We start from the raw sequence: 12,500 nt of genomic DNA on the forward strand, positions 1-12,500 counted from the left end.
ATGCTAGATGACGAACAAAGAAAGCTAATGAGAGATCTTTTGTTTCTGTCAGCAAAAATTGCGGTCATGACGTAAATTATAAAGCACCTATATCCTCAATTAACTTCGAAAACTCAAATGAGAAATTATAAAAGCAAAGATATCATTGACGTTTCTTATTGCATTCTAATCATGTCAGTCCCACGGGATGTCCCTCGGGTATCGGTCGTGATACCCATACGATTTCAGCGTTTGGACGCCATCTTGTTCTGGCACAAATAACCTCGATCTCATATGATAGTGTTACGGCTTGCTTAAGGGAAGTCAGATTCTGTTAGACGGGGTTAATACTGGATGGGTCACCGTCCGGTTCTATACGCTGGGGATTCACGTTGTTCGGCTATCCATCAAGAAACTGATATTCCATAAAAGTAATATTGCATTACAACGCATTTATTCCTTAAATGTTTTTAATAAAATTATTGGCAACATGATAACAGTCAAAATACTTGTAGTGTGATACCTTCATTATTGAATAAACACTAGAAAAGCGGGACCCAAAGTCCCATGAAGAGTACCTCCCAATTAGTAAAAAAAAAAAAAACTTTAAAAAAATTACATATTAGCTTCCATAGTTTAATACTGCGGTTAAAAAAGGAGGACTGATAGGTGATTAATTTACAGAAGGGCGTTTCCAAATACTTTATACAACGAGATCGGGATCGTCAAGTACGGGATCAGTAGAATATGGGACAGGTGCGACGAAGAAGAGAAAGCAGCTTAATCGCTTTAGCAGTAACCATGAAAACTTGAATTAAATTGCTATTTATTATGACACCAAGATCTTTCTTCTTTTTCAAGCGGCGTGTGCTAACGTGGCCACGATGATTTTGCCTTGTGTTTACGAGGCTAGTTAGGATGATTAGCATAAAGACAAAAGAATAATTACTTAGCCGCCATTTATGAATACGGTCTATACAGTCCACTACTGAAGGACCTGAGATGGCGTCGCAAACAACGCTTTTTGCTAGAATTGGAAGTCATCTCGGAAATTGAGCAACGCCTTTCATTTGCTCACTCACATAGCTAAGTAGGTTTTACAACGAATTCAAAGCCACATTTTGTAAAAGAAACGGCAAAATACGCTGGATTTATTTAGACAGTAACCATGAAACCGTCTCTCAAATGATATGCGCGCTGCGATTGGCCGCTTCAGTGGGCGCTCTTCGGTAGCCCGGACAACTTTATGTTTGAAAGATATCCAGATTTAATATCTTACCAATCTCGTTTTTTTCGTGCTGTGCTGGAGAACGTTTCTTCCAGTTCAATTTAAAGCTCGGGTACCACCTCGACAAATAAAGAGAACCATACTACGGCATGCATGCAACGTAAAATTAAAAAAACTAGACCCTCCGTGAGGGTACACTGGGTTGCCTGTGGTACGTGCACCGTTCCAGACAATTTGTTTCAAGTTGGGGGGTCATTAAGAAGTCATACCAGCAGAGGCCCTTTGGCTCACAGGTCCTCACACGTTCGTACGACGAAACAGATCTGTCCTTGCGTAATATGTAGCTCTAACAGTGCACGATATTGTTTTGGTATTGTCTATCATTGTAGTGCCATGGTAGAAGTCTTGGGTAAATAGCCTGAGAAGATATGTGGTTATTAGCAAAGTACTGAACCCAGAAAGATTGAAGAAAATAAATGGGAAATGGGAAGTGAGAAACATTGGCTTCTGGGCTGACATGTTGATAAACTTCCTTTCACCAGAAGTTTAAGCGTGCCCTCTGAGAGCATCTGACAGCTTTGTAATAACGAAGTTCACTGAAGTTAATCCCTCTCCAGCGGGGTTAGGGTTAGGATGGGAGACCAAAACAATACACCCCTCATAAAACAGAAGCATCGGACCGAAAATACTATTAAGGCCAACAAATGCGAACTCAGCAAGGTACAGATTTTGTTAGCTTGCTTTATGCAAAAACAAATATTGATGCAAAAGTAAATAAATATTGATACACAGTTTTTAGAAAGAGCAGAAGGAAGTTTCCAGGACGGTCGCTCGAGAATAACATATTTACGACATGAAAACAACATTAATTTTGAACCTTGGGAGATTTTTGCTAAGTTCAATTTTGTTATTGTACGTTTTGGCTGCACAAATAAATCGCAAAATCGAAAGTGACATCGCCGGAATTCAGCGGGCGCCGTGATTAAGTTACCGCGGCATGTTTACTTGCCAAACAGTGAAGCATCTGTGTCAAATGATGGCAAGATACCGGGTTTTCGTAAGTTTCTTTTTCTGTTAAGTGTTATAAAGTTTGACAATAAATGAGCGAATTAAAAACAAGGATCACAATCGCCCACCATTGTTTCTGCAAAGTCAAAAATTTACTCTCCAAGACGAGGTTATTTATCACCAGGTAATTCCATCATTTTGGAAATAGCAGTACTTTATTATTCACCGGCGTAACAATTTTTTGCTGATTTTGGGGCTCATTTTGTTGAAACTCAAGCACGCTTCCAACAGACCTGTTTATTTTCATGAAACCTTTCCTGCTTACAGAGCAACACTAAAAATATCCTCCCGTATCACGTTTCAACCTTAAGCTCGAAAAGTCAATACACAACATGATATTATAATTCACAAAGGCAGAAAATATCACAGAATCCTTTTCCAGCGAAACATTTTATTGAACCAAACAACATAAGATGCACTAAAACGCCATTCGCGTTGCAATGATTTTCCACGCCATTGCTGGTTAACGAGAATAACAAACTTACGAGGCAGAATGTATATTTATATTTAATTAAGTTAGCACAACAGAAAAACGCTAACCTCATTTTGACACGAAAATGCTTTACTATTGCTATAACAACTATCCAGTTAGGCTCGCATATTATAAAACATGATGAATTCATAAAGGCCACCTTTTCCAGCGAACAATTTTTTGAAATAAACAACATATTTGCTATTAGAGTCAAAAACCGCTTCCTATTTCATTACGTGCGTGAAGAGAAAAAACTCAATCGTGTCAAATATGCGCAATATTACAACAAACTAAAATTTCAGGATCAAACCGTTTCCGTGAAGAACCTTTTCCTTGAATAATGAAGCACAAAATAGACGACAAGCTGTTTTTTTACCTGAAGACTGTGCAGATAAGAGTTGATCACAGATCCACTTAAGGTGTTCGATTCTCTGTCTTTGTTGAACTTATAAGTTACCAGAGAATTTTCCATTAGGGTTCAGTGTTCTACATAAGAGCATACTTGGCAAAATCTTAGAAATGCAGCTCACTTTGATTTCGGCTCGACGGGCGACAGATTGTTGTCGAAGTCCATTACTCGTCGCTTTTAAGATTCCACCGCCTGTCTTGTTCAGTATCCAAATGACTTGCCATTATTGAGCTTCATAACCGTATATTTTGTTCAAAGATCCACTAAAACGCCATTCGCGTTACATGACTTTCGACGCCATTGCCGGTTAAGATTATCATTCTACTGTGTCCACCAGAGAAATTTACGCATTTCTACTACCCTCTCTATCCTAAGAAAATACGAGCAGAAGGCTCTATGCACAAAGATACCACTTAGCAGGGGAGTGGCAGGCAAGACTTTTACCGACACGGAAAAAAAACAAAAAGAAGAAAAGGAACAAACAAATCCCACACACTTTCCAACTGGGATTGCCATACTGGCAACCCAGTAAAAATGCAAGGCTTAATCTACTTATTTGCGGTAGCCCTAAACAAAAACATACTGATTGCCTTGCAGGACTGAAATCAGAAGAAGCGCTGCCCAAAACAGAGGGTGTTAATAGTCGGACAAAGACGAACTTGCCTTAAGGGCCTACTGACGTATTTTTTGGGGTGCGTTGCTAAGGATGTAATAGTTAACTAATTTGAGAGAATTTAGCATTATTTTGGTCATTTTCCAACTTGTGTAAACCAATGTCCCTAAATATGAGGTCATCATGCCACGTCTATGGTCACGTGACCAATTTAAAAAAAAATTTAAATTTGTCTACGTGCTACTCAATTTGGGTATTTAATCAGTGGTTTCATAATTTGTATTCGTTTTTGCATCCAGCCAAGCATGGTTTTCTTTTTATTTTGAAAATGTTCTTATTAGAGAGATAAACGATACTGAAATACCCATAAAATTTTCAAAAAAGATGATTTGAAAAAATCAATGCTTAACTATATTCTGTATTTGGAGGTGAAACGTGCCATATTGAAAAAATTAATTCAATTTAAAGACCGCAGGAAATTTAGCTTTCTCAAACCTGACGTCAGTTCGTTAACGCATGAGCAGTTGATCTGCGAAGGAGTTCGAGGAAGGGCGAGGAAAACCTTCGATGGAAACAACAGTTCGTGCGGTGGTTTTTGCTTTTGAGTGGGTTTCCTGGTCAGCTCACGATATGATGATGTCAGTCACCGTAACATTTCACCTCCTTAGCAAAGCGCAAAAAATACGTCTGTCGGCCCTTAACAATAACTCAACGAAGTGGAGGTGAAAAGTACTTGGATAATCACCTCCGAGTTGCCCAATCAGCGCGCTCGGAGAGCACTATTCACTTGTGTGGTATATAGATGTTATTGAACTAGCGTTAGGTCCGAACATGCTACAATAGTTCAATAAGGTTTTTATTATATTGACTCTCTTGCGCATGGTTTTCTATTCCTTGAGACTTGTTTATTCTTTTTCGGCGCTTGCCTCTTCGCCTGCTCCTCTTAACGGTTCTGGAAAGTAAAATTCGTACTGGAACTCCGACAAGACTAAATAGAAAAACACTTCTCGCAGTTTTGTTTTATGTCCGAGAAAGACAGTGACTGTGATATTTGACGTATTTCGTTATGTAATAGTGAGCAAAATCCCAAATATAATGATGAACCTAAGGTAATTTATTATTTATTTAAAGTAATACGGATTGTGACAATTCTACTTCTGTGCGCCTCGATTAGCTTTTGCTATTTCCGGACTGAGTTGCACCTGTATTTTCTATGTCGCATATTCAATAAACTCTTTAAATCAATTAAACTTTTAAAGCACAAAACAATAATGTCACTGGTCAAAGGAGGAAAAAGAATGGTGCTGCACGTCCTACAAGCATTTTTTTGCTGTACGCTGCGTAACAACGTGAAATCACCGAGTTTGGGGTTTTAAAGGGAACCTACACAAAAACATGAAAATAACTTGAAACCGGAGAACATAATTTTTACAATAAACATTGTTCCCAATTTTCCCAATGAAAGCGTTTAAATCTGAAATAAATAAATTGCAAAAACGCTCGCTTTGGTTTTCAAATTTCCCGGGCGCCGCCATTCTTGAATAGTAGTGATGTGTCGTGGTTGCCCTCTAGGCCACTTTGGAAAATACCATAATACTCTTTGCTTGTCCCCCCAAATTTTGCATATGCATTGTTTCCAGTTTCTCTCTTGGGAATTGTAATTGTCCAAGGGAAAACAAAAACCAAGGTTGGGCAAAATTTGGGGGACAAACAAGGGTATTGTTATATAGCTGAGTTTTTCCCCAGCAGCGTGCCCTCTCAGTGGTTACTTCGAGGTCACATGACATCTAACAATAAAACTGTTTCCCGCAAAAAGTCTCTCAGCGGGTAACAGTGCAGTGTTACCCGCGAATTGTGACCACAATTATTCAAGAATGGCGGCGCCCGGGAAATTTGAAAGTGAAGATAAGTGATTCTAAATTTCAATTTTTTCGATAAATTATACAATACGGGCGAAGCGTCCTATAAATGGTTGGTAAGGTACGGACGGATTTGAAGTAAAGAGGGAGACTGAAAGATTTATTGTAGTTTGTCCACGTGGGGACAGCTATTCTTAGAATTATTTTCATAGAGTTATGTCGTAGAGTTAGTGATTCGCACCTACGTTCGAGGCACTATTTTATGGCAAGATCAAGCGAAGACCCTGTAGATTTTTAGACTTTTATCCGTACTAGCTGCTCGATAAGTCGTTGAACTAGTCGACTGAAAGAAAAATATTACACAAGTAGATTAATGTTTTGGAATGCCGAAGATAGGCTAAACGGGAATGGAACTGATTTCGTGAATATATACTTACAATTGGTGTCTTCTAATCTACACGATCTTATGGTTTGATTTCTTCTGTTGATTGTCTTTAACGTTTTGATCGGAGGAAAGTAAAAAAGCAATTTGCGCGTTTGTAGTACAGTGTCGATTTATATATTTCTGAATTTCTAATTAGTTGTCACCTTTCAACTCACGCAAACTTGCTGTGATAAATAAATTGCAAGAATAGTTGCATACATTAAACCAGTAAGCGAAATAACTTAACACGCGAAGTGCGGATCACTCCGCCCCAGTGCGGAAATTAGAAGTTACCTCTAATTGAGCAACGACTTAAACATAATCGGTATTCAATGACTCGAGATGTCACAAATAACGTAATGTCTATTACATAATGCTAGTCTATGTATTCCCTTGATTAAGAAAGGTTCGCATTTAATTGGTCTTTTGTTGCTAAAAGACACAGCTTGTGAATCGGCCTGTCGTATTCACCGTCCTGAGTCTTGATTCTTGTCTTCCTAACCAAACCATCGTTTCCTGGGTATGTTGCAATGACTCGCGCCATCTTCCATTGGGATCTTTTTGATTTGGGTCTATCTCTAGAACTAAGTCGTCGACTTGAAGGTTTTCTCTGGTGCGAAACCACTTATTTTGTGAAGTAGATTTGGCGCAAAGTATCTCATCCAGCATCTCCAAAATTCGTTCACGCGATTTTCTGTACTTCTTAAAAGATGTCTTGGGTTGATCCTTTCTTCTGGTTCTGGTTGAGGAATTGAAAGATGATGTCCTATGAGAATATCGTTTGGAGTAATTGGCGGGCTTTCCCATATGCTGTGAGAACTTGGGTTGGAACTTGGGACGTCCATTGATGACGTAGGTTGTCTCCGCGAGAAATGTTCTCCATTGCTCTTCGGTAAAGGCTTGATTCTTGCATGTAGCATTCAGACTTTGTCTGACTGACTTGATGAGGGTTTCCACGACGCCATTTTGATGACTTGCACGAGGGGTATTCCATTTCCATTTAAAATCGCACGAGAAATCTTCAGATAGAACACCTTCAATCTTGGGGACGTTCCAACTCCGCATTATTTCCTTTAAGTACCCTTGTGCGCCTACAAAATTTGTCCCGCAGTCGGACCAGCAAATGCACGCGTGACCACGCAAACTCGCGAAACGACGGAATGCCATCAAGAAAGCGTCAGATGTTTTGTCGGTCACAAGTTCTAAGAGGACAGCTCTTGTTGTCATGCAGGTGAAAATGATTACTTGGGCCTCCTTGAGCGTTTTACGATTAAGCTTGATGTGCAATGGTCCAAACATGTCCATGGCGGTGTTGAAGAATGGCGGGGTGCCTACTGCAACAATTTGTCCCATGAGTTGTTCCAATGGCTTCTTTCGGAGCTTCCTACAAGTAATGCACTTTGTTGTGAGTGCTTTGGACATACCACGAACTCCAATGATCCATGACTTTCTCCTTGCCTCGTTAATTAGGCTTTTGTACCCACAGAGTCCGCGTCTTTCATGGAGGTCACGTAATAGCAAGATGACAAGAGGGTGATCGCATGGAAGGATAACTGGGTTTCTTAATTCTTGTGGCAGCGATCTGACATCTTCGAGTCGTCCATGAGCTCGAAGTAATCCGTTTTCGTCCAGCTTCGGAGTTACCGTACTTATTCAGCTATAAGCCGAGCGATTTTTACACAAATCCTCACTCAATTTGGGCAAATCTGAAGCGGTAGAAGGGGTCTCGGCTTATAGCCGAGTATTTTTGATAAAAAAAATTTTCTCAGCAAATTTAAACAGTAACAAATGAACGTGTATTCACTTACAAGCCGAACTAAATTACTTGTAAAATGAAGAGAAGTTGTTGTTGGTGTAATGTGGATTTTTATTACTTGGTGGCTCGTAAAGGAGCCGTTCGTGTTGTTGTGTAAATCGGGATCGATCTTATTGCTCGTCTTCTTCCTCGCTGTCTGTCTCAAATTCGTTGTCCATTTCCTCGTCTTGACTTTTTTTTTTCGTTCTGGAATATTCTCGTCGAAGACTGCATCGTATTCTGTGCCGTCGAGTACGTTATAGAGGTGCCATAAGTCTTGAATGAACGCCTTCCCATCTCCTCGGGAATATTGCGCCAAGCCTGGTTTACCCATCGAAGGAACGAGGAGTCTGGGAACGAGATTGCGCCATCACAGATCGTGTAAACAAGCTTGTCACATGACACCCTAGCAAACTTGCGACAAAAACGCAAGAGAATTTCTTCTTGTAGCGACATTTTCCAAGCAAAAAAACTGTACGCATTAAAGGGAAAATCTTACCTTGAATTTTTTGCTCTGAAAACCACGCCAAAGATCGTTGATGGAGCTCGGGATACGCTCCCTGATACGCTCCCCATTGAACAGATTTGCCTTATCTTTCCTCCAGCGACGGAACCATCGACTCGCTGATGCCGTATTCTCCGGTGATCTCGAAGTTATTTTCTACAGCTTCTGCTTCGGCGACTATTTTAAGTTTAAAGAGCGAGGTTGTAAGGTGTCCAGTCGAATAACTTTTTATAAAACGCTTCGCTTGTACGAAGACACGTTTCCTGTGAGGTCAACAATTGTTTAATTTTATTCGTCACCTCACGATCACGTTGCTTGTATGTTTCTTATCTTTCGTGTTCATTTGATTGCTTTGCGTATAATTTTTCAGTCAATGTCAATTTGTATTTTAAATTACGAAAATTCCATAGTCGATAATACACATCAATACCTAAAATGGGTCTCGGCTTATAGCCGAGTATTATGCATTTACAATTCGTGTCAATCAAGTTGATTTTTTCCGTAAGAAGTTTGGGCTCTCGGCTTATAGCCGAGCTCGGCTTGTAGCCGAATAAGTACGGTAATTTCTTGTCAATGACAGAGGGATCTAGGTGTGCCTGACTCCACTTGAATAGCTGTTTCTCCAAGCCTTGCAATTCTTGAACAGTGATTGAACCTGTCTTAACATTCTTTTTTCTCGCATTCTGAATAAATCGGCGAATGTAAGCGAGTGTTCTCCGTATCTTTGAAAATGTAGAACAGGTATTCAACAGTTGATGAAAAACGGGGTTAATATCTTCTTCAGACTTATCCAGATCAACTTTGGTTTGAAATTCCGCTATGGCTGCTTCGTGTTGCATTGGCGTTTTAGTCTTCTCGATTTTCACTTCCATCAAGACACCAGCTTTTGCTGTAGTCTTGATGGGGGCTCTAGCTTCAAATTTAGGCCACTGTCTTTCGGGTAACTGCAGGAAAGAGGGTCCCTTTATCCAGTCTTCGAGTTGCGATGGCTCTATTCCTCTAGTGAGAATGTCGGCTGGATTGAACTTTGACCTGATGTATCGAAAGTCCTCCACCCCAACAGTTTCTTGGATTTCTGCTACTCGACTTGATACGAAAGGTTTGAATTGACGTGATGGGGTCTTAATCCAAGAAATGCTTTTACTTTTAATGCTTTTATTTGATTTACCACGAAATACAAATAACGATAAAACAAAACAGTTACACAAAAGCAAATGAAAGTGGCGAGGAAGCCCAAAAAGAAACCATGAGGCTTATAGACATTGGGCTCCCTCAGAGTAAAAATAAAGTTAACACTAACGGTAAGGCCAGGATCGAAAGTAAAATACAATGAAGTAAGTATAAATTAACTAATTACATAGACTAAGTTGACAGAATATAAAGTATGATACAAGTAACAACAAGAATGAAAATAATATCAGACATGAGAAGAAATATAACTATTTAATACAAGATTTATAACTAATAATTCATATATAATTTTTTTTTCAATTTCGTTTTGAATAAGTGGAGAGAATTAGATTCTTTAATATCATTTTCTATAGAGTTATAATAAGCAGGTCCTTGGAAACTGACAGAAAATTTACGAAAGTTTGTTCTACAAGAAGGAAGGTGAGAATCGTTCGCATGTCTAGTGGCATAGCTATGGACTTGTTTGTTTAAAGAAAAATAATTGTTGAACTTTGGAGGCAAAAGAGAATGGTTAAGAGCAAACATAAGTTTACCCAATTCTAGCTGTCTAATATCGGAAAGTTTTAGTAGTTCTAATTCTTTGAAAATAGGGTCTGAATGAGAATCGAAAGTTGATTTAGAAATAATTCTGATAACTCGCTTTTGCAAAGAGACAAGACGGCGAAGATTGGTTTTGTACGTAGATCCCCAGACAATAATATAATAATGAAGATAAGGATAAACTAAACAATAATAAAGAGTTTTTAAACAGGGTTTAGGTAGAAAAAATCTTGCTCTATTAATGACACCTATTGATTTCGAGATTTTACGAGCTACTTGAGAAATGTGCGGTTTCCAAGACAGATGTTCATCAAGGACTACACCGAGGAAGACCGTTTCCTTAACCTGTTCGATTCTCTGGTCATTTATGCATATTTGCATTGGAAAATGCTACCTTTTCTGTCTAGGCTTAAATAACATAAAGTTTGTTTTCTTCAGGTTTAAGGAGAGTTTGTTTGCCTTAAACCAAGTGGATAATTTATTAAGTTCGGAATTGAGTGATGCTGCCAGGTATACAGGATCTTTATGGGACATAAATAAATTAGTATCATCAGCGAATAAAATCAGCTCGACGAGGGTCGATACGTTATTTAAATCATTAATATAGAGCAAGAAAAACAAGGGGCCTAAAATGGATCCCTGGGGGACGCCACAGCAGATAGTTTGAGGAGAGGAACATTGACCGTTAAATTGAACGAATTGCAACCTGTTGGAGAGGTAGCTTCTAACCCAGTCCAGAGCCACGCCACGTATACCATAGTGTTCGAGTTTGTCAAGCAGAATATTATGATCGACGGTATCAAAGGCCTTAGAAAGATCAAGGAAAACGCCAACGGCATGTTCATTGCGATCAAGAGCAAGAGAGATTTTTTCATGTAGGTCAATCAATGCTAACAAAGTTGAATGATTTTTCCTGAAGCCAAATTGATTATCACATAGAATTTCTAGTTTACTTAAATAATTATAAAGACGGTTATAAACAACCTTTTCAAGAAACTTACAAAAGCTAGGGAGAATCGAGATCGGTCTATAGTTCGAAAAGAGTGATCGATCACCAGCTTTAAAGAGTGGTATCACGCGAGCAATTTTCATTTGGTCGGGAACAATGCCATGAGAGATAGATAAATTGATTATATGAAGAGAAGAGTCCATCCAGAAGATCCTCTTGCTGTCTTGGATGTTCGCAAATTGAAGAGACTTTCTGCAAGTTTCAGATATCCTTACAAGTGTTAAACAGCCCATGAGCTCCAGTCTCGGGATCGTTTTTCTCTTTAGTGGGGCGACGAAGGGCTTGACTAAAACAGGGACGCACTTGTAACTTCCGTTCTTTAACTCCCAACGTAGGAAAATGACCGCTCCGTAAGCTTTTTCGCCACCATCACAGAATCCATGAATTTGTGGTACCCCAATCGCGTGGCTTGGTTTTAACTTGCAATCGAATTCGACTGTTAAGAGGTGATTCATGGCTTGCAAATTCTCCATCCACTTGCTCTTGACTGCTGTAGGTAAGGTTTCGTCCCAATTGTAGCCTGAATGCCATAAGTCCTGCAAGTCGATCCTAAATTTAATAGCTACCGGCATCACAAGACCGATTGGGTCCCACAATTGTCCAATAAGACCCATGCAACGTCTCTTTGTCAAAAGGTCCATCTGGTCGAGTTTGCTCCTTTTCAGGGAAAACTTGTCTGTTTGTTTATCCCATCTTAGACCAAGAAGATCTGCCCAGCGTTCACCGTTAGACTGGTCAATCTCCGCACGGTTTGAATGCCAAGCTTTTATCTGGAAATGACCTTTCTTAAGAATGGCGTCAATGTCGCAGATAATCTGTTTTGCTTCCGTTGTAGTTGCTTTGGAACTTCCGATATCATCCACGTACATATGGTCTTGAAGTTCTTTTGATGCTTCGGGGAACTCGGCTTGAGATATCTTTGCTAGTGTGTTGATGGCATTCGTTGCTATGTCGGGAGCTGGCTTATCTCCAAAGTTCAACCTGAACCATTGGTATACTGTTGGCGAGTTGCTAATCTTACTCCTCCAAAGGAACCTGTGAAAAACCTAGTCGTCGGGATGAACCAAGATTTGATTGAACATTTTGCGTATATCGCCAATAAAGGCTACTTCATTCCATCTCCATGCTGCCAAAACATCCAGGAGACTGTTGATGTAGTTTGGCCCTTTCTCTAGGTAATCATTAAGGGACAAACCGTCGTGACCTTTCGAAGATGAGTCAAAGACAAGTCGAACTTTTGTCGTTCTTTCCGGCGTTAACACGGCTTGTAAGGGTGAGTACCATTCAGGCTTGCTATGATCAATCTGGTCAGGAGAGACTTGAATCACGTAGTCCTGCTCTAGAAGCTTTTGGACTTCCTCATTGACAACATCGAGACACCCCTTTTTCTGGAATAACCTCTCCGTGG

At 39.7% G+C, this 12,500-nt stretch overlaps 2 protein-coding genes across 2 annotated transcripts in view; both read right to left on the bottom strand.

Moving 5' to 3' along the window:
- Nucleotides 1-6,484: 6,484 nt before the first annotated feature.
- Nucleotides 6,485-11,961, bottom strand: LOC138031374 (uncharacterized). The gene is made up of 3 exons (XM_068879079.1): nt 11,308-11,961; nt 8,949-9,473; nt 6,485-7,684 (listed from the first exon to the last, which is right to left on the bottom strand). Exons 1-3 carry the CDS (start codon nt 11,959-11,961, stop codon nt 6,485-6,487), a joined length of 2,379 nt encoding a protein of 792 aa, XP_068735180.1.
- Nucleotides 11,962-12,138: 177 nt separating this feature from the next.
- Nucleotides 12,139-12,500, bottom strand: part of LOC138031375 (uncharacterized) — a 1,074-nt gene continuing 712 nt past the window's right edge. The window contains exon 1 of the mRNA XM_068879080.1: nt 12,139-12,500. This exon is cut by the window's right edge and continues 712 nt beyond it. Within this exon, the coding sequence (XP_068735181.1) occupies nt 12,139-12,500 (362 nt within the window).

The sequence above is a fragment of the Montipora capricornis genome, chromosome 14 (assembly GCF_036669925.1).
Source record: "Montipora capricornis isolate CH-2021 chromosome 14, ASM3666992v2, whole genome shotgun sequence".
In the NCBI taxonomy this organism is placed as follows: domain Eukaryota; kingdom Metazoa; phylum Cnidaria; class Anthozoa; order Scleractinia; family Acroporidae; genus Montipora; species Montipora capricornis.

Bases quoted from the DNA above. Each gene is read 5' to 3' on its own strand.
- LOC138031374 (XM_068879079.1), bottom strand. From the start codon at position 11,961: ATGTACGTGGATGATATCGGAAGTTCCAAAGCAACTACAACGGAAGCA. The intron at 9,474-11,307 runs GTAAGGATATCT...TCTTGGATTAAG, and splicing joins TCATGGGCTGTTTAACACTT to ACCCCATCACGTCAATTCAA. The intron at 7,685-8,948 runs GCACACCTAGAT...GTAACTCCGAAG, and splicing joins AGCTATTCAAGTGGAGTCAG to CTGGACGAAAACGGATTACT.